A 21,075-nucleotide genomic window follows, 5' to 3' on the forward strand; every position below is an offset into this window, starting at 1 on the left:
ATAAAGTGGTGCTTCAAACTTTAGGAAGAATTGCCTTGAATACCTTTGTATTGCCTTGAACATTTTCCACTTGTTAAAAATTCTTCTCGTGATGAAAGAATGGACAGTTGATTGGTTGGAAAAAAGCCTTGTAAACCTTTCTGGTTATTGGACCATAACAATACTTTTATGATCTTGCTGATGCCAAATCCACATAACATCTCGTCAGTGCTAGTGATGCATACGGAGGTTTGTGGGCTCAGGATGTTCAATTTCACACAGATGAACCGGCGACTGGACAGAAGCTAGCTGAAGGAAGCTGAGGCTCACTTAACTTCATTTTATTACATGTTGAAATGAAGACTGTATCTGATCTAGTTCATATTCTCCTAAAAGTGAAGCTATTGCTTTTTTTTTTTTTTTGCTTGTTTGATAAATGTTATCAAACCTATCAGTAAAACGTGAACTTATCCATCCTGCATATATTCACTACATAAGCTTTTTTTTATTCTCCAACATAAAACTCAATCTATTTATTCAACTATGTCCAATCACCTGGGACATATAATTAGATAGTAATGGGTTTCAGTTTGGTCTCTCAGTATCATGTTTACCTTGCCCAGAATAATTTGGTTTTATGTCATTCATTATCATAGACCACAGCCAGAAAACTCGCATTGCTCTACACTCTTAATGACAAATCAAAAAGAGAGAACACCTCGGAGGATAACTGCACAAAAATGGAAATAATGACAGACACAACCGCCAGTTTGACTTTTAGAAAATGATAGTGCAAGGCACTGTATCATCACACAGTTCCTGCAGTATAACTTATTTGTGTAGTGCTTCTACACATTTTTTATGAATCTACAAGAGGGCCTGCCTCGTTGTCCATGTAGTGGCTCCAGTGGCAGTAAATCTTGATGACATTGCAGATTAGATTGCTGGCTCTCAAAGGTTGTATTCATAAATCTTCATTGAAATGAAAGAATATTACCTCAAATGTTGCACAAAAAAAAATATGTAAAGATAGCATAATGTCTTGTTGGTTCTCTAAAGCTTTAGCGACGTTTTAGTTTAAAAAAAATTACAGAATTCTGTGGACAGAATATGTTAGGATTAATAGATTAATAGAAGAATCCGTTTCCTTTATTTTTGTTTTCAAAGTAGTATTTCTGAATTGTTTTTACTATAAAAGGATTTTTTTTTACAGTTTAGCAATAAAATTGAGTTTTTAATAAATAGTGTACTTTTTGGGAAATTTAATTTCAGAGCAGCTAAAATGCCTTTGCATAACCAGTAAGGTTTTAAAAGTGATGGTTACTTTGAAAAAGCAACTTGACTTCTGATTACTCTGTAAAAATGTATCTTAGTTACTTTACTGATTACTTGATTTTATAACTAATTAACTTGGATTACAAGTTACTTTATTACTTACATTCAGCAGCTGTGAACAGCCTCAACATAACAACCTGGGTGAGTAAATCTTGTTTAAGGGAAGCATTTCAGTAATCATGTCCGAGTGTGTCTGGCGAAATTGAACTTCATTTTCTAAGAGATTTAGAAAATAAAAATTTGTTACTGATTTTAAAAAAATAAGAAGGTTTAAGAGTGGGGGTGGAGTTGTGTGTGTGGGATGGCAGGTGGAAGTTCAGGTTTCACAACACTAAGTTCTTTTAGATCTTTAGGTATTGTGATGTATTTCTGTATGTTTTCTTCTTTTGTGGTTAGGTCACTGTTGAAAAAAAGATTTTGTTATGAAAATTTTAACCCACAAAACAAGAGTTTTAGGATACTATAGGGCAGGGGTGTCAAACTCCAGTCCTCAAGGGCCGCTGTCCTGCAGTTTTTAGATGTGCCACAGGTACAAAACACCTGAATCAAATGGCTTAATTACCTCCTCAGTTCTCCAGAGCCTTGCTAATGACCTAATTATTCTATTCAGGTGTGGTGCAGCAGAGGCACTTCTAAAAGTTGCAGGACACCGGCCCTCGAGGACTGGAGTTTGACACCCCTGCTATAGGGGTTTACCTGAGTTGTAAGGGTAGATATTTGTATGACTGTGACAGAGTTCCCACAGCTTGCCCACACAGATTCATCCAGCACCAGCAAAGTCCGTATTGGCTCCGCTCCCAGGTTAACGCATATTGGAGATTCAGGGTCCCAGAGGTCATCTGCAATAACACATAAACCTTTTTATCTCAAAGATTAACAGAAAAGTCAAAAAATCATAGGCTTTTTTTTTTTTCCAAGGTAGCTAATAAACTAGAAAAACAGGCCGTCAGCATTTACACCAACGATGTCATATGGAGTGAGGCAGCTGTGGTCAACTTAAACCACCAGTTTCAATGAGCAAACTTGTCGATGCAAAACACCTAGAACATCAGTGAAGAAGGTTCAGTAAAGGTCTTTTTTCCCGTTTCTGTGAAACAAGTGATGTGACAGAAAATTTGCAGTGGGTTGAATAGAACTATGATCTTCTATTTGAATAAAAAAAAGTGACACTGTAAATTATCACACACTGTGCAGAACAACATTTGCTTCTTCACCACCCACATACTAATAAGTTTCGAGTAAACTTTAATGCACTCTCCCACTGTGCTATCACCAGCTTCTGACCCTTTTTGAAAGGAACTTCAGTTCTCAATGTCTCATCAGATCATTCTGCCTTATTGGTGTGAAAGTGAAGCAGACCTTTTTCTTGGAGTCCTAATCACAAGGCCAGACCTTGCAGGTAACACAATAGCCCATTTTAAAGGGGATTACACAAGCCTTTCCATTTGCTGTGCCTTAATGAAGGGAAATTAAAGAAGGGGGTGCATTCAGCCATTTAATTAACATTTTCAGTTGTTTATTTTTCCTTTTCATAGAAGAATAGCTTTACAATACCTTCTGACTTCCACAGGTTAATTGTTTGGCATGTTCTAAAGGTCATTTTCCCACCTTTTCAAAATTCACACTTGCAAATGCGCCTCTGATCCTCTGTTAACCGAAGCCTTCTCCATCTTTAAGGCCACATTTACACAGTGCCGATTTTGGATGTCTCCAATGATTGGAATCTCTGACTTTGCCACTGTTTGAAACCAGATCTCAGAGTGGAACTTTTTGTTAAAAACCCCCCATGGAGGTGTGGAGTACTCCGCAGGTGTGAAAGCAAACATGCGCGGAACGCTAGGCTGCAGGGTTTGTTCTACGACAGATAAAAACAACGGCGGATTGCATTGTGCTGCGTGTGCCACTCATCCTGTTCAGCTCAACATAACTTCTGATACAGAATATGCATGTGTCACATGAGCACTTGGTTTATCGGAAAGGGGTTAAATTCAAGTCGTCTTCGCAGTCTCGTCTAAATGTGGAACATTTGCCTAATAAACATCCAATAATATCAGCAGCTGCCAGACATCGGTCTTGTGTTGATGTTCCTAAAGACAGGGAATGGGCTTGTCACGTAGAATCAAATTTCTCACCAGAAAGCTAGCCTAATGTTTGATGGACATGTCTTGAGAAACTAAAGCTAAAGCAAACCTAAAACAAAGCAGTAATGTTTTGAATGTCAAACAATTTTTCTGGTGCAAGTGTCAGGTGACTGTATTTTTTTCTAGTTGTTGCAGACGGTATCATGCTTGACAAGGGCATGAATCTTTAACAGGTGTGCCAAATCCACAAACATTCTCTGACACCCTCGGGAGCTCTTCTCCTGTCCTTTATTGTTATATATATCTATAAAGCATGAATAGTAATATTTAATCAGCATGCAGCAGCTTGGTGTAATTAATCATTCTCTCAGCTTGGGAGAAGTGGGGAGCGCGGTAGGCAGACAGGCACGCTGACATACTTTGGCCAGGTAAAAGGAACCCACTGATAGAGCTATTGTGCTCCTGCTGGCTCTGAAGACTACAAACCTCTGCTGAGATGGTGTTAAGCCCCATTGGCCTTCTGCAACGCCTGACTAAACATGGCATGCCATCTACCACATGGTGAAATGTTACGTTCATATTTGCAGTGGGTGTGAAAAATCCCTCTGAAGGAAAGGGGAGAAACATAATGACAAAAAGTAATTTAAAGGCAACCGTTTTGGCAGCTCAAAAATAATGAATGCATTCTGTGATTTTATTTCCCTAACACCAATATTTATAGGGTAACTAAATAACAAGTTTGCCTTGAATATAATAGTTTTTGTGGTAGCTACGTGAAGTGTGAAAACTATTACAATAATTATTTCAAGGTTTGAAGAAGTTAGCTTATAAATGGCCCAATGGTAAAACATAAGATACCCAAATCATCTGATGTTTCAATATGAATAAATAAACTAGCATAACAAAAAAATATAAACTTAAAAAAATATTGCTTTCTTTTTGTATGCTTTTTCAGGGTTGTAAATGTAAGCATTAAAATAAGTTAATATAATCATTCCAACATGCCTTTGTACCTTAAGCACTGTGTTTTTATTAAATTGTTTTGAATTTTTTTTTAGCATAACTAAAAAAATGTTTTTCCCTTCAGAGGGACTGCACTTAAGATATTCCCCATAACAGAAAAAAAAATAAAACCATTAGTACAGAGAGAAAGGGACTAACCAAGAACCTCACCATTGTTATTTCTTCCATAAACCATCACTGTACCATTCCTCAAACCCGCAAACAGGAAGCGAGCGGAGTGCTTCAGGCACAGCACAGGGCAGCCCTCTGGGTTGTGGAGGGTCAATAGGCATTGTGCTGCCGTGTCCGCGCTCCCATAGACCAGAATGCTGAAAACACAACAGTAGCACGAGCAAACATGATAAATGAGTGTCATTTGAAATGACAGAGTAGCTCGTTTTCATGCAGTTTGATTTAACAGTGCACGAAGCATTTCACATGTGGAACCACTCTGTCTTTCGCTTGCTTTAAATGCCACCTGAACTTTGCAGCATCTTATTCTCCTCACGATGAAAACTGCATATTGCTGTTTATTTATCTCTGGCAAAATAAAAAAATCTGCAGCATTGGAGCTGACAGTCTTATGAGACTTGAAATTGTTAATTTGTTTTTCTTTTTAATTTTATTCGCATAGCTAGATGAGTTATTTTTTTTCCCTAGATAGGTTAACATTAACTGAAGGATAATGAGTCAGCACAAGTAAACTGCCCTGTTCTGTATTTTTCAGTCACATCTGTGACTAAAAGAAGCCCACAATCCCTACTGTTAATTAAGGATACATACAAAGGTAACAATGCGTTATCTGACTGTGCTTTCTGTGAGAAAATCAAAAATCTATTCACTGTTGCTGTGACTGGAGACTGAGATTAAATCCATCCTTTAAACCTTTTGATCTCCTCAGTGAGGGCATCAAAAGCTTTATTGGATTTAAAAATGAAACTGATCTTTGCACAAGTGGCAGTATTGATACTTTGCAGGAATATCAACTCTGACTTCTTGTTCTGATGAAATATTGACAGGCAAATCTTTACAATTGAAAATCTTATAAGGGGTTGGCAAATGATAGTATCTGATTTTATTTTATAACAAAAGCTAAACGAAGGTGTAGCGAAAGGCATTTTGTTACATTTTTAAGGATAAAGTGCTTACCGGCCATCATCTAATCCAACACAAATGTTGGTGCCGGTCCCTGCGGCGGCCTTGTGAGTGCCCACATCTTCCTCCTCTGTTGGTGAAGGCGCCTGCACGTACTCCAAGCATCGAATCGCAGAACTGATCTGTAGGCTCTTCACAGCGCGGGGGGTAGGCCTGTTGAGGGAAAAAACCTCTATGTGGCCCTGAAAACCTTCGCCTGCACCAGCCACCTGTATGGAACAAAATAAAATCTCATTGAAAAAGGACAAAGACTTAAGAAAGAAAGACTTAAGCAAGGAATACTGTTTTTCAATTTTAACCTTTCTTCTCTGTGATCTCCTGAAAACTTCAGCTGATCGGATGGATTTTATAAATTACAGAAAATGTTTTCTTAGTTTAGAGTGACTCCGTTTAATAAGATGATTACATTAAAATAATCTGAAGATTTCACATATTGGTTATAGGAAAATTACTATTATTATGACTGAGGTGATTGCTCATACTTCCTCCCCTACAATCTGTTGTCATGGTTACACTAAAATCAATTTCTCATTGGGTGATAAGCCTTGTGAGGAGTCTTGAAGCTATTCCTGCCAAGAAGCTGTTGTGTGGCACAAAGCATGCACAGATCTGACCTCTCAAAAAGCTTTTGTCCATCAGAGTAGCTGGATCCGACCCAGTCATAATGCTTGATCGACGTTCACAGACCGGTGTTATAAATGTATTATTTTATATTGTACAACATGGTAAGCTGTCTATTTGTATAAGAATGTTTTTTATTTGTTTCCATGTCGTGGACATATTTATGGCTTTGGTGACTTTTGAGAGCATGAGCTTTGTATTGACTGCATGGTTCCAAAGTGAGGAACCTGCAGAATATTCCAAAATCCAGAAGTGAGAAAATTAATCTAGACAAACCAACTCATTTCTGAAAAGAGAGGTGAAAAAATAGAGCTGCTGGATTACCATGGTGAAATAAGACTTTGGTATCTCTTAATCTCTTAATTTTCTTTCCCCATTTCCAACCATCCCTCCTAATTTAAAACAGATCTTAAAAGAATGTATTATAATGAATAAAATGGTCATTTCTTTATCAGATGTGACTTTTTCCTTTAAAACCATTAGTAACAGTAGAAAGGTGTAATCAATGCTTCAGATACATTTTGTTTGACTGATTGATTAAAGACAATTTTGAAAGTTGATCACCAATGACTGGTTTATTGACATTAATGTATTTTGAAGTTAATAATATATTTTTCATTTGCTATGAAAATGTTACGATACCTGATGACATACTTATTACAAAGATTATTCTGTTGAAACTGAAGTTCAGAAAGCAGTCCTCCTCAGATCATTGTTAAACTGCTTTACATATCTTTAAATTGTGAAGGTCAGAGGAGAACTTGTCTTAGTTTGAATGTTTCTTAGAAGTCAACAATGGAGGCTTAAAAAAATGTGTGAATCATTGATCCTTTCAGACCTTGTCATTTTTATCCCCACATTCTTTTTCATAGCACATTGCATAATATCATCCCATGAAGATCAAACAATCATCTAAACGTCTACAATCTTTTCATCACTGAAGAACAGAGAGGGTCTCATAAGTTTCTGAAGAGCTTTGAGTTGCCTGACAATGAGGTTTTTCTTTTTCTTTTTTTGCTGCCTAGATCAAATGTGAGATATATTACTACAGTCAAGCAAAGATAAAATAAAAATAAAATCATTTTCAATTAAATCAACTTCTTATAAGAAATTATACAAGGTCACGCCATACACTTCCAGATTCTGTTTTCAGGACCACTGAAAATTAATAACACAGAGCAGCTGGGAATCTATGGTGTTTGGTCGCAGTTTGGAAAATAATTTTCTCATACAGCATCTAAAGATGTCTTTGAGACCTCCACAAGCAAAAGGGCCGTAAAAACGATACCATACTAAGGAAGACAGCAAGATATTCACATGAAACTACAGCAGTCATAATGAGTGAAAGAGGATCCAACATGTCAGAGTGAGTGGAAATCTAACAAGCAGAAATTTAATCAGGGCTTGACTTTGTATGTATCACTGCTGTATTGGTTTTTAAGTTTCCTTTTAATTCCCAATGTTGAAATAAAATAGGAAAACAGAAGTTATCCAACCTCTCACTGACAAAATTTCACTTAAGGTGGCATTGTTGTCACTGCCAAACAATTCCTGTGTTGTGTCTTGGTTCTAATGTGATTTAAATTGTTATGCCTGTAGGAGGTCAGACAAATATGACTTTCATAGAAAAAAAAATTCCACCTGCTTGATGTAAAGACAGCAAGGAATTATTTCCTCTGTATAAATCATAACATGCGAGTGGGACATGGGCTAAATATAGTCTTTAGCTTTTCTCTGCAACACTCATCCTTATTTGCATGCAATCATTTGTTTGATTTGTATCAGCACACAGAATCTGGACAGGAGCAATCCTTTGGGCTCTTGAAAATGAGCCAGAACAAATAATGGTCTGTTGCACAGGGTGAAAAGAAGATTGGGAGCACTCATCTTGCAGCAAAGGCTCCCCCACTCCAAAACAGAACAGTTTCAAGTCACTGAAGAACAACAGCCAGAAGCAGTCCAGACTCAGCCAGGCATTTTAACATTCTTTTCTCATATTCTTCTAATTAAACTTGTACGTATCTGTTGAAAATGCTGTGTTCTGGTGACATCATTGCCATTTATATAAAATACCAAACAACTGGAGTTGTGTCCTGCAATACAGTTGTGTTCTGCTTTAATCACATACCTAAATCAGTAAATGCTCTGGTAGCATTTAGTAGATTGTTGCTATGAAACCAGTGAAAAGCAGAATGAAGTGGCTGTGTCTGAATTCACTTAATACAAAGTAAAAAAAAAAACAAACTGAAGGCTAAGAGTTCATTTATTAACCCTGACATGGATGCATCTACGCTTTTCTCTACAGCAAATGTATTCTTGTTGTACACAATAGGAAGCAAAATGGCACCATTTGAGGAGATTTTGTTCCCAAAAACGAGGACTACGAGGGTAGAAAAAGTGGGACGGGGAAGGTGAAGGCATTCAGGCAAACATTGCAGTATCAGGCTGATTAGACACAATGTCATTACTCTGATCAAAGCGTGCAGAAATCCCCATAGCCCATCTCACTTTAACATGATTAGTGTCATCCCTTATTTGACAAGGCTGCCAGGGAGGTAGAACCAACTGGGGGCGTGAACACTCAGCCACTAATTATTCATACTGGAACCGCAGGCCTTCACTATTATTATGATTATAATTATTATAATTATTGCCATTAATATTTTATTTTTGAGGAAAGTGCTTTGTTTATGTTTTGTAACATATTGTTTTAAATAGCTTCTCATGACAGCAAATGAAAAAGTCACGTTTAGAAGTCAAAGAGCTGACTAAATGGTTTGAATGATTTCTTTCCAGAGCTTCAAACACTTCAGATTACTCACTCTCAAGTTTTTAAAAAAAATTTAAAACAAGATCTATTTTTTTGTTTTCCCTTCATTTTAGAAATGCTTTTGTTTTTTTGTTTTTTTTTACAAAGAAGTTGAACAACTTGGGTCAACATAAAAAATATTCCAGTTTGCAGCAAAATGTCTTTAAACTGAATGGAAAATTTACATCCGACTGCCCTTAAAATGTAGTTATGCTTTTATAAGGAAAAAATATTATTATTTATCACACAGTATTCAATTTGAGTAAGTTTTTGATGTTTTTGCCAAACATCAAAAACATCAAGCCAAACAAGATTTTTACTTGTTTGGTGCAAACAAGTAAAAATTTCTCTGTCCTCAAATAAACTTGACTTTAATACATTTCAGAAAACGAAAAACGTGAATATTTCACTCTGAAATGCCAATACGACAAAGTTCATTCAGGTACTATCTCAGACATTTTTAAATTATGTGTCTATGTGGAGAATATAAAAAAATGCTTTGTAAAGGATTATAGAATCAAAATTTAAATTTTCCAAATACCTTCACTTAAATGATGCAGTGTCCAATATTTGAACAGTGCTCTGCTTATTTTGAAGTATATTACTAGATTTGTGATGAAATCTTGTTGCAGGACATATTTAACTGTGAAATTTGTCTCCCAAAACTAATTTTTGTTAATGCCAGTAACTGATTCTGTTTAGTGAGTTTTATTATGAGCTTCAAATATAAAAAAAAGTGAGTGCTTAATGCTCGAGGCCCACTTGTATACGTTTTACACTATGAAACAAGACTTAGCATTCTTATGGAGAAACCACAGGCATTTGGTTGATTTAAAGTTTAATGGACAGAGACAAAAAAGAAAGACGGAGACACAAGTACAGGGAGAAAAGATGCATAGAGAATACCAGCCAACACCAGAGAAATCTGCTTCTACACCCACAGAAAGAGAAGGAGAAACGGAATCAAAAATGTTGTGATAACACATGTAACAATAACTAAAAAAGTGAACACCTTCTATAGTATACAGAATTATGTTAGTTTAAAGGCTGGACATCAACATTAACTTTGCAGACAGATGTCTTTCTGAATAATGAAACAGTGATAATCAGTCTGTCATGCAGGTGGATCATTCTGGTTTGTTATGACCACACCTGAATCCAAATGTAAGTAAGAAAATGTAAAATGATGAGCTCTCAGGATGTGCTCAAGGTCTGAGTGACCTGTTTAAACTATAATGGAAAGTAAAATATAATTTGTTGCAAACTAATGTTATTCATATCATAGAAGCAACAAAGCATTTTATCATGAACCTTGTGTGATACCAAATGAATGTTTCTAAAAGAGCTTTTACGGCGCTAAAAACAAGCACAAAAATGTTTTAGGGTTACTCAATTGACTGTAAAGGGTAAGTGGGCATATGCAGATAAGCAGGTTCTGATGGAAGCAAAGATCTGATGGTGGGCACATAGAAAGCATGGTTTCATCTCATTACTCGATTATTCGAGGGCTTATTGGATTGGATTAGTTGTTTACCAAAATATTAAATTGCTGCATAGCTACTTTAAGTAGGACTCGGGTTACAAAATGCATTTAAAAAAGTAGCATGCAAAGAGCTGCAAAGTCAAAAGGGAAACACAGCTTTGTTATACGTTTATGTGGTGGTAAAAAGCAGAGGACTAAAATGCTGAAAATAAAACAATTTCAGGCAGCAATCAGGAATGGGGCCAAGAATGCTAATGATGTCATTTCCTCATCTGAGTGAATGTCGAATCTCCTTTAGAATGGCACCTCAAATGCAATTAAGTCTGAGACGCAGGGCCTCACTCTCACTCGTGGAGGGCCAACACTTGATTGAACCACCTTTTAGGTCAAAAGAGGTGTACCTGATAAATTAACCAGCCTTTCCATTGTGGTCAGGGACAAAAATGGAAACTTTTGAAGAGGAAAAAAAAAAAAAAGATTCCCTGCTTTGTTTTTTCCACTCTGAAATCTTTCCTTGTCCTAGATTGTGTTAAATTCCCGAGAGGTCAGGGGTAGTGAAGTGGTAGTGTGTGAGAATGATTTGTCCCACTCATCATAAAATTGTGTGTTGCAGTTGTTTGCTACTCACAGCAATATTAAAATTATTTACAGTAGTTTCCAGGGGACAATTTTCAAATATATGCATAGTTAAAGGCAGATTTATTCTCGTTTACAGCAAAACATTTAAATAGTAACTGCCGTGAATGGTATGTGCAAGAGTCTGCATTTCTTCATGTGTCACTATCATAACTTACCCAGAGGTAGCCTTGAGGTAAAGAGGTACTCGCTGCAGAAAAGCCCAACAATGCACAGTTAACAGGGTTGTGAAGAGCAGTTTCAAGCTAAAAGAAAAAAAAAAGAAAACATCTTTATTATGCATGTCTTCAGACAGTAATTCCATTGTCTTTTCAATATATTGTTGTAATTCTAGATACCATAGGGCAGTGGTATCAAATTGACATAGAAATAACAGAGTTGGTCATTCTAAGGTAAAAACCCAGCACATACAGCGTTCATGTTTTTTTTTTTTTTTCATCCAGACTGCTTCCCGCGCCCCCCTTGCAATGGCACGGCGCCCCCCCTAAGGGGCATGCCCCACAGTTTGGGAACCTCTGCCATAGGGTAAGCTGGTTTGAGAAATTCTGCAATAAAATTAAGTATGGGAATCTAACTTTTAACTGTATATGATGTTTTTTTTTTTGTTTTGTTTTTTCAGAGCAGACTATTAAATAAAAGGACTGAGACACAGAAAAACCACGCACTATTTTAAGGAGTGTGACTGAATGGCAAAGAGCACAGTATTTCTTGTCAAGTTAATTTGAAACAAAAGAGATCCATTTTCAGTCCAGAAAAAAAACACCTCCCCTCACCAGTGATGGTAGGCTACAAGCCTACCCAGTAATGGTATGCTTGTTTTATAATTTCAAAATAGAATTTCAATGACTAATGTTAAAGAAAAAAAATTATCATCAAATAAAACAAATGATGTAGACAGATTTTTAGTTTGGATGGTACAGGTCCTTTTATCAGCATAAACAAAACAAAAAAAAAATCCAAGGCTGAGGAGCTTAGTTCAATTCAGTGACTTGAAATCTTCAGTACCTTTGTATTTCAGAAGAATATTCATGTTTTTTGAATGAGAGTTAAAAGACAAAACGATTTAGAAGCATGTTTTTCAATGGCTACGAGTTTCGGAGGCCATGTAAATTATGTTATAATGATTCTTCTCATCCTAAGAGGACTAAAGCACCTGTTTGCGCTTTGTCAAAATCAATGATCTGTCAAATAAGTAAAATAAATATACAGTGCTTATTTATATTGCACAAATGTTTGCCTGAAATGGAGTGACTGAGGTTGACATTTACAAAATGAAGTGCATGTGTGATAGTACACCAACAACCTCTAACCAGGCGCTCTCTATTTGGGAATGATGATTACTTTGGAATATGACCGCTAAAGGTAGGCCATGTAGCCGACAGAACAAATAATTGTGTGTTGTTGGGATAATGGAGACCAGAAGTGGGTGAGTTGCTGAATTCGAGAAGAGGAAGAGAGTAAGTGAGAGAGTGAGTGAGAGTGTGGAGAGCGTCGGCGAGGAGAGCTCCATGTCTTTAACTGTCGTCCTCTATGGCAGCATGCATCAATCACAGGTAATTTATAGCCACCCGTGGCAAAGACCCTCCCTCTTTTCTCTCCATTTGGGGTTGTTTGTAAACACTAAACAAAAAAAGGACACTGGCCAGATCACCGCTCTCCTTACATGCTCTGCAAAGCATTCCTCCTGTTTTTCTGTCTGTGCCCATCCATTCAAATTCATTTCAGAGATGCACAGCTCATCCTCTATCAATCTATCAGTCCTGTGTTCCCAATTCTCTTTCCCATCATTCACACTTTTTTATGCCTGCCCCTTTTTCTTTTATCTTTGTCTTTTGTCTCTCCTGCCACCTCTTTTCCTCTTCAAAAGCTGTGAAATGTATTTTGATAGGTAATTAAGCAATAGCCATAAATGGTGTCCATGTGGAAAAGCCCTGTGGTTAAAAGAAAGAGCTCTGTAATGGACCAGAGGGACTGAAACTCTAGCGGTTCGCTACTGGATGGATTTTATCAGTCACCTGAGACTGGCAAGCATTTTAGGCCAATATCCATAGACCTTGATAGCATTGTGTCTGAGTACATTGCACCATTAGAAGACTAGAAATGTATACATGGTAAATCTGCCCTCCGCTGCTTCGTATGGTATTCAAAAGCATTAATGTAGGATTTCGAGTGAAAAGAGCCAATCTCAGTTTATTTATATTAGAATAGTAATTAGCAGCTTGCAAATGATCCCATATTTAAGTGTGCATTAAAAGAGGCAAACCATTTTCCATAATGGATACTTAAAAGTAAAGGCACACAATTATTGAATATATCAATGTGCTATTCAGTCTGTGTAAATGACAAATCTTAAATATTACATGAAAACCTTTAGATAAAAAAAAAATGGCCACAATGAATGAAGCACACTATGACACCATTGCATTAAAACAGTAGCAATGACTACAATCAATACAGTGAACTACTGGTCCACTTACTGGACCTCTTGAAACAGCCAGTGGAGAGAGCAGGCTGAGCATAATAACAAAGCCTGTAAAATTGTTTCCACCTATGAATGTGCTAATTATATCGACATCGGCACACAGGAAATGTGGCCCTACAGCAACGTCCATATTACAGGCACTCCCAAAGCTAATATGGTATCAGTGAGGCCCCATTTAAAAATCAATGACATCCAAGCTTTCTCAAAGTCTTCGGTGGGTCTCGTTTTTGCAGCCTGTGTGTCCGTCTGGAAGGCTGTGGGAGTGGAACAGAGAGCGTAAAGATATCCTCTTGTGTGGGTGCATAATGAGAAGGAAAGGTGAGCTTGTAAGCCAGCTGAGGAGATTTGATGGAGGATTTCAGGGAACACAAGGAAGGAAAGGGAGAAAATCAGCAGGTGAGCCAATTAAAGGATGATTTGTTAATGTGATGGGAGGGCGAATTTCCAGCTGCTGGTCACCAATGGCTCCAACAGTCAAAAGAGCATTACTCCCACCTCTCATCTCAAGAGGTTCTATTCCATCCACTGGTTTAAGCATATCAGCGCAGAAACGTTTACCGTTTGTCTACAAGATACATTTCATGTGTAAAGCTAAATCTCCTTCCAGTAGGACGGGAACATTTATTGTCAACATTCCTTATATATTATGAAGACTTTTTGCCAAGAGATACTGTGGTACACCCCTTGGCACATTATGTCAGCAGCAGCAAGTAGCAATAGTTATTGGTCGTGGTCTAATATGACAGGAAAGAGTTTTAATGATTCATGCTTTTGGCTGTCAGACTGTCAGAGCAGTGCTCCCTTGGTAAATATGGCTTCTCCAAATCCAATTAAGGTTGTTTCAATTCCCAAGGCTACTAAGTTGCACTGTTTTTCCTTAAAGCAATTTCCCTCTGTAAGCACTGTGAAATCTTTTTCTTCTCAATGTGTGGAAGATATAGAGATTTGTGACAACTGCTTTCCAAAATACAACAGTGCATTACATTAACTGGAGACTTTTAATGTTATTAATGATGATATGTACGGCAACAACAACCGCATTGTTGGTCTCCACAATTCCCATGTAATATATATGCTTTATTGGAAATAGTGCTCTACAGTCACTTTATAAAATACTGCCTTATGTGAAAGTCCTGACCAAACACTTCTAGGTAATTGTAAAAAAAAAAATAAAAAATAAATAAAAAAATATGTGTGAGCAAATGCTTTTCATTGCACAGTATAGCCTGATGAAAATCTAATAAAAAATAATATCTCAATAAACAGCCAGTGAACTGGGTGTCGTATACAGGACCCAGGGAAAGAAATTAACCCAGTACTTTTTTCTAATTCCAAAGTCACAGTACCTTCTCCCAATTCCACATACCAACAATCTTTTACACGCACTAACAAGCACTAATAGAAAACTTCCACTGTTTATTAACTGGTAATTGACTGGTGCAGGAACTCCCTCTTGACTGCGACTCCACCGCCTAAGGCTAGAGGCAGGACAGCCACAAAGTGAACCGCCAGTCAACCTGAAATTACTTATATCCAGACCACTGTTACAGGTAATGGAAACTAAAGAAGCTGAAACGGAAGATATTTTGCAAAGTTGGTCTGCAGGTAATTAAGATAGAAAACTATGATGGACAGTGATGTAGGTTCATTTTTTAAAACTGAATGGGTGGTTTTAAAACTCTAGCAATTACAGGATAAGGGCATATTAAAAAAATGGATTAACTGGATTTATTTTTTGAGCATTATACTACTTATTACTGATGTAAAGAGACCTAATTATGCAATATATTTAGCTAAACATGTTCAGAAGGACAAATCACACACACAGAAAATAAATCTGAATGATTGTAACTGTATTTTTTCTTAAAGATGTGCTAAATTCACTTTCTTGGCAATGGAGAGTGATATCTATTATTGACCTTGCATAGGTGATGCATGAGGGTAAAACTCATTTACTAGGATTAATAGGAATAGTAAATGTCTAGCAGAAAGCTTTGCTAGACAAAGCTTTCTGTGGCTTCAAATGCTTTAGAGATTGAGACAGATTCTACATGAAAATACCGATTCCCATCATAGTAAAGTATTATCATAACATTATCACTCAGAGCAAATTGATATCGATTTGCAGATCCTTCACTGTATAGGGTTTCTGATTGGTATTTTCTGACTACTATGATACAAAAACACACCACTCAACTGAAATAGAAATTCTGGACGGGTCAAGATTTCAGGTTTTTCTTTAATTTGTCACTTGTCTGTTTTTTTTTTCCATAAGCAGATGGCTATTTAAAAGAGTGAACCATCTGGGAAGCCTTTGTTAAAAACAGTTTGGAAAAGGGCATGCACTTTCAAACATATTTGGCAGGTAAGTGGGTGAGCCATCTGTCTGTCACCATATATTCCAAGCTAGATCCAACCAGTCAGATCAACAGAATGGAGCCTGTTGGTACAATCAAACTCCCGCTGAAGTCAGTAGGGAAAAACTGTGAAAACATCTGTTATGTAGAGGAAAGCCATCACTGTAGTCCTTTTTCAGTTTTCAGTGGGTTAGCTCTGAGATAGTTGACAAAATAAGCATGTATAGAGGGGGCTGTTTGTTGACTGTCACCATATCCAAAACACATGAGTGTCTCCCATGGTAATATATTGATAGGACTGACACGTATAAACTAAATACACTCCTAAAACAGTATGATTTTTAAAAAAAAAAATCTTTTTTAAATGTCAGCAAGGACAAGATATCAAGAAATCTCTGTTGGTGTATAATGGTTTATTTGGTCTCATTTTATTACACTGTACACTGCACAGCTTGTCACTCTCTGCTTGAAACAACAAATTTTTGCTCTTTTCTCCTTAAGTTTTCCCTCTCCCTGACCTTTTCTGCCCTGATTGATCGAGTGATTTGTCAGAAATGGCAGAGTTCCAGACAGCTGCTCTTTGAGGTGCACCAATCTTCCCCCTAGGCAGTTGATATGCAGAAGTATCTCATGCTACTGTCTCTGGCTAAACCAAGGAACGATGTGTTTATCCATCGATACATACACTGGAATTGTGTCAAGTAACAGACAATATGGAGAAGGAAAAAACAGACCTCTTGTTGAAAAGAAATAAGCATGGATTTATCATATTAAGGCATTATTTGGGACATATAGGTTGTAGAAACTTCCCTGACCAATCTGAAATTTGATCTAAGAGAAGAATAGAGTCTCAAAAGTTATCAAAAATTAGGACTTTTATGGTTTGCCAGTTTAAAGGTTAGGAGCATACTGCCCACTCACAAGAAGAATTGCACTTGCTAAAGATGGAGCCAACTGTGACAAAAGAAATGTGCCCCAAAGATTGTTTTTCCAGGAGTGCCCTCCTCAAGGTTATACTGGTTTATCATCAACAGGAACCAGTTATAACATCACCCCTGCAAGGTAGGAACAATTTATTTATGATCATTATTCACAATCTAAATACTTTAAGTAAAACTGAAAAACAAACTGACCCATTAAACTACATGAGGACGAGCCGCGCTGACTCCACGTTCAACACAGACATTTTATAATAGATCCTGCTTCCCATAATTGCAATACCCAAATTTGGACAAATCGGCTCTTATGAAATTTAAAAGATAACACATGTGATCAAATCCAAATAACTCTGGGCAACTTCCTGCCAGTAGATATCATTAACTGAGTCTGTGACTACATGTCATTACAAGAGAAAATGAGTAGATTATAGATAATTGCTTTCAAACCACAGTTGCCAAAGTGGGTACAAATCCTCCACACGATGGATATGAATTGTTGCATTGTTGACAAAAAAAACCTCCCAGAAAAAGTTATCAAAATGACCATGCTGCAAAAGTGCCAAATTGCGAAGGTGGAGTACGACTTTCATCCTTTTATGAGACGTTATAATTTCTGACATTAATGTCAAAATGATAGTCTGTTATCATTTTTGTCAAAAGTTATAAAGTAAATCAAGGCAGTATGGAGTAAAATGTCTTAAGGAATACTGTCTCAAAGTCTGAGACTTTAATAGAAACAATTGTCATTCTCAGACTTTTACGCAGTCATTGATATATGTACAGAAGGATCCAAATAATACAGTCATATTCAATAACTTAAAATACGCATTCCCAGTCATTTGTCAAATTAAAAGAACCTTTTGAAAATTGACAACCTTTAAGAAGGCATTCAATATATGTCACATTAAGACTACATTTCTGTATTAAAGTTTTTTGTTGGTTTGATGTTATGTTCTAGCTTTAAATGTTGTGTTTTCATTTACTATAAGAGAAAAACCACCATAACTAACAGAAATAAAGTCTTTCAAACAACCATCTGTGGGTAATCCATGTAATACGGTTTATTTAATGATGACGTTTCTGAAATAAATGGACATTTCATTGATATTCAAATTTTCTGAATGGGTCTGCAGAAGGTAAGTTGATTATTTGGTCCTTAAACATATTACCTTTAGTTCTAAAATAGAAGAAAGAGGTATTCCAAGCGTTTATATTTTTATGAGCTCACTTGCACATTTAGGGTCAATGATAGCATGTATACAATTCACTCCCCAAACCAATCTTCTTTTTTCAGAGAAGAAAGACAGTTCAAGGGATGAGAACTGTTTTAAACTGGCGATACCATCACTAAAGAGGCAGTAGTCTCTAGTATCAGCTGTCAGCCAAATATAATGTAGTGTTGACTTCCTTTTCCAGGTGGTTTAACAATTGGCTTTTTGATTCATGAGTTTCCAGCTTCTCACAGAATGGCTGTGGCAGACAATTTACCCAATTCACTGCTTTAACAACCCAAACAAAGACTGTAAGGCTTAATGACATATGAAATCACAATCAGCTTTAAAATGATTAATGACCACACTGTTCAATCCCTTTAAGTATCTAGAGAGAAGGAACAAAAACTACTTTAGGAACACCAGCAAAAAAGTTGAGCTTTAAAAATTCAGAGTATTCTGATTACAAATTATTTATATTTATCTGAGCCATCGTAACAAGTGTGCAATTGTGACATGGCCATATGGCGACACCAACACGTTGTTTGCTCATTATCTGTTTTTTAAAAAATCTGACTCTCAAATTAACCTAATTTTAAAAGACAACACGATCAAAGTCAAAACTTGCAGTTCATGTTATAATTTCATGTGCTTCATGACACGCCTTGATTAAAATTCCCCTAGCATCCACAAGCACAGATCAAAGGGCCAACCACCTGCTGTGCATGCAGGCCTGTATTAAGCACAGAGTGTTCAAAGTCATTTGAAGACAATACGATTTAACCATCTGCAAGTAGATGTGTTGATTTTTAACTGTTCTTAGCTCTGCCAAAGGTCCTTTGGAGGTAGTTTGGGCACAAGGCAAAACCATGTGGCTCTCAGCTTAATATTGAAACTAACTCAGGACATCTCTCAGAATTTAATAAGCACTGTCTGAACAGTAACGATTCCCCGTCTCCCCTAGCTATGCCACAGATTATATCAGCAATAAGTTGAATGAAGTTGGAGAGAGGTTTTGCATATCTCTCTTCAGAGCCCCAGCTTGACATTGGTAGGACATTATAAACTCATATTCATGACTCGACTGAGATTTCTTCCCCGTGTCCTTCACTGCTGCAAGACTGCCAACAAATGTAATGCAAATTTACTCTGTTACTGTGCCCCATCTTCACACACCCATACACATGCACGTCATGCCCCCACCCTTCACCCTCTCTGACTCCTGTGACCATGTCCATTTGGACTTTGGATGAAAGAAGTGCCCTACCCCTGCATTAATGGTCTGAAAGAAGACTACAGGCCAAAACTTCCCTGTGTAGTTTATCACTTCCAACATCTTCACTTGTATTTTCCCAGAGGCGTCTGCACCAAGCAAAGACAAGCATTGTACAAGAGATTTTTGCCATCCTCAAAGACAGAGGCTGACACAATGGTTTGTCATCATGAACGGCCATAAAATAAAACCCTGGGCTTGAGATCAAAACCCATCTTCTGTAATCCCTAATATCTAGGCTGTCATGCCAGCTCAATCCCAACCATGTGACGCTGGAGCTGCTTTTGCCAAAGACACTGTGCAGATTAAGGAGCACTTCTTGTATTTGAATCTGTCTCTTCTTGGAAACTTGCTTTCTATTTGGCATCAGATTAGAGAATCCCAAATCACAAATGTTTCAAAAATGCTAATGGACTTGCTCAAGCATCACATTGACCAGTTGAGCTCAGTTCTATATTTAGATTTAAATAGATGATTTTTTCATATTTCCAAATGAAAACAAAACGATTGTCCTACATGTCAAACATTTGGAAGCAACTTCAAGTTTCCTTTCACAATGCTTTCTTAAAAAAAAGTTCAATGGGTTTTAAATCTTTCTACTGCATGATCAGGCTGTGTTTAATTTTTGTTATCAGACCACTGTGGAATAAATGTGAACAAAAGCAAATAAAGTTCAGTTTTAGGGTTGGGAAGATTTGCAAGAATCACAACCCTTAGTGAAAAAGTTAGAAACAAGTTGGAGTTTTCTATGTTGTCGTTGGAGCCCAGGAATGTTTCAATAAAAGAAAATGCAAATTCCAGCAAGAAAAAAAATTACCATTACCAGCAAAGTTGTATTCTGATTGACTTCTTACAGAATAATAATTTTGGTTTATCCCAAAGTATAACCCTGCAAAGCCAAGATTCAAACGGTTATTAATCAGACTGACATTCTGCAATTGCAATAATAATAATAATACATTTTCAAGGTTAGAGTCCAGTCATCATATGACTCCATCTTTATCTCTACTCACAGCTTATCTTTTATGTTTAGAGGTGCCTCCTGATTATTTTGTTGCAATTATTGTGAAGGAATTATATTGTAAGCTTTGCAGAAAAAAGTTTCCCTGATTTCTGTCTAACCTTATACAGTAACTCTCACCCTTAGGGAATATGAGAATTCAGAGTATTAACTTCCCATTTCAGGCTAATTAAAAACTTATTTTCGTTTAAAATAATAATAAAACAAACTTTTCAAAACCTCCCAACTAACTTCAGCTCAGATTAATTTCAAGCAAAGATAATGGATGTATGCGCACTGTTCTTTTTTTTGCCGTTTTCTTAGCAAGAAGGAGTAATGGAAAAAACTGGGGAAAACAATGCATTCCTGTTGCTTTCTGAGAGATGACCATTCCAAAAACATTTGTTTAATAAATTATTGCACTACAAGTTGCTATTTTTAAATGAACACTTGTCAAGTGAGAACAATTTACTGTCACTGCAATCCATATAAATGTACAATGAAGCACAATAGGGTGTTTTGCAACATTACTGCACAATCTGTCACATATTAACTTTTTTTATACTAAACAACATAAGATTTGCTTAGCATTACAACTAACTGTGCTGTAAAGCCTTGGTGTGGTTTACTTATGTAGAAGTGAACACAACAGTCCTACTAGCAGGCAGAACAAAATAACTGTACCAAGGTCGTTTGGAGGAGGTGGTTTTGGT

At 36.8% G+C, this 21,075-nt stretch overlaps 1 protein-coding gene across 1 annotated transcript in view; it reads right to left on the reverse strand.

Annotated features, from left to right (window-relative positions):
- Positions 1-21,075, reverse strand: part of arhgef10la (Rho guanine nucleotide exchange factor (GEF) 10-like a) — a 140,957-nt gene that overhangs the window by 15,612 nt on the left and 104,270 nt on the right. Inside the window, exons 22-25 of the mRNA XM_081606922.1 lie at positions 11,260-11,346; positions 5,547-5,761; positions 4,569-4,726; positions 2,011-2,153 (exon numbers count right to left, since the gene is read on the reverse strand). Of these exons, the coding sequence (XP_081463048.1) occupies positions 2,011-2,153; positions 4,569-4,726; positions 5,547-5,761; positions 11,260-11,346 (603 nt within the window). The remainder of the gene's footprint in view (positions 1-2,010; positions 2,154-4,568; positions 4,727-5,546; positions 5,762-11,259; positions 11,347-21,075) is intronic.

This window comes from Poecilia reticulata, chromosome 5 (assembly GCF_904066995.2).
Source record: "Poecilia reticulata chromosome 5, P_reticulata-male-v2, whole genome shotgun sequence".
Lineage (NCBI taxonomy): Eukaryota > Metazoa > Chordata > Actinopteri > Cyprinodontiformes > Poeciliidae > Poecilia > Poecilia reticulata.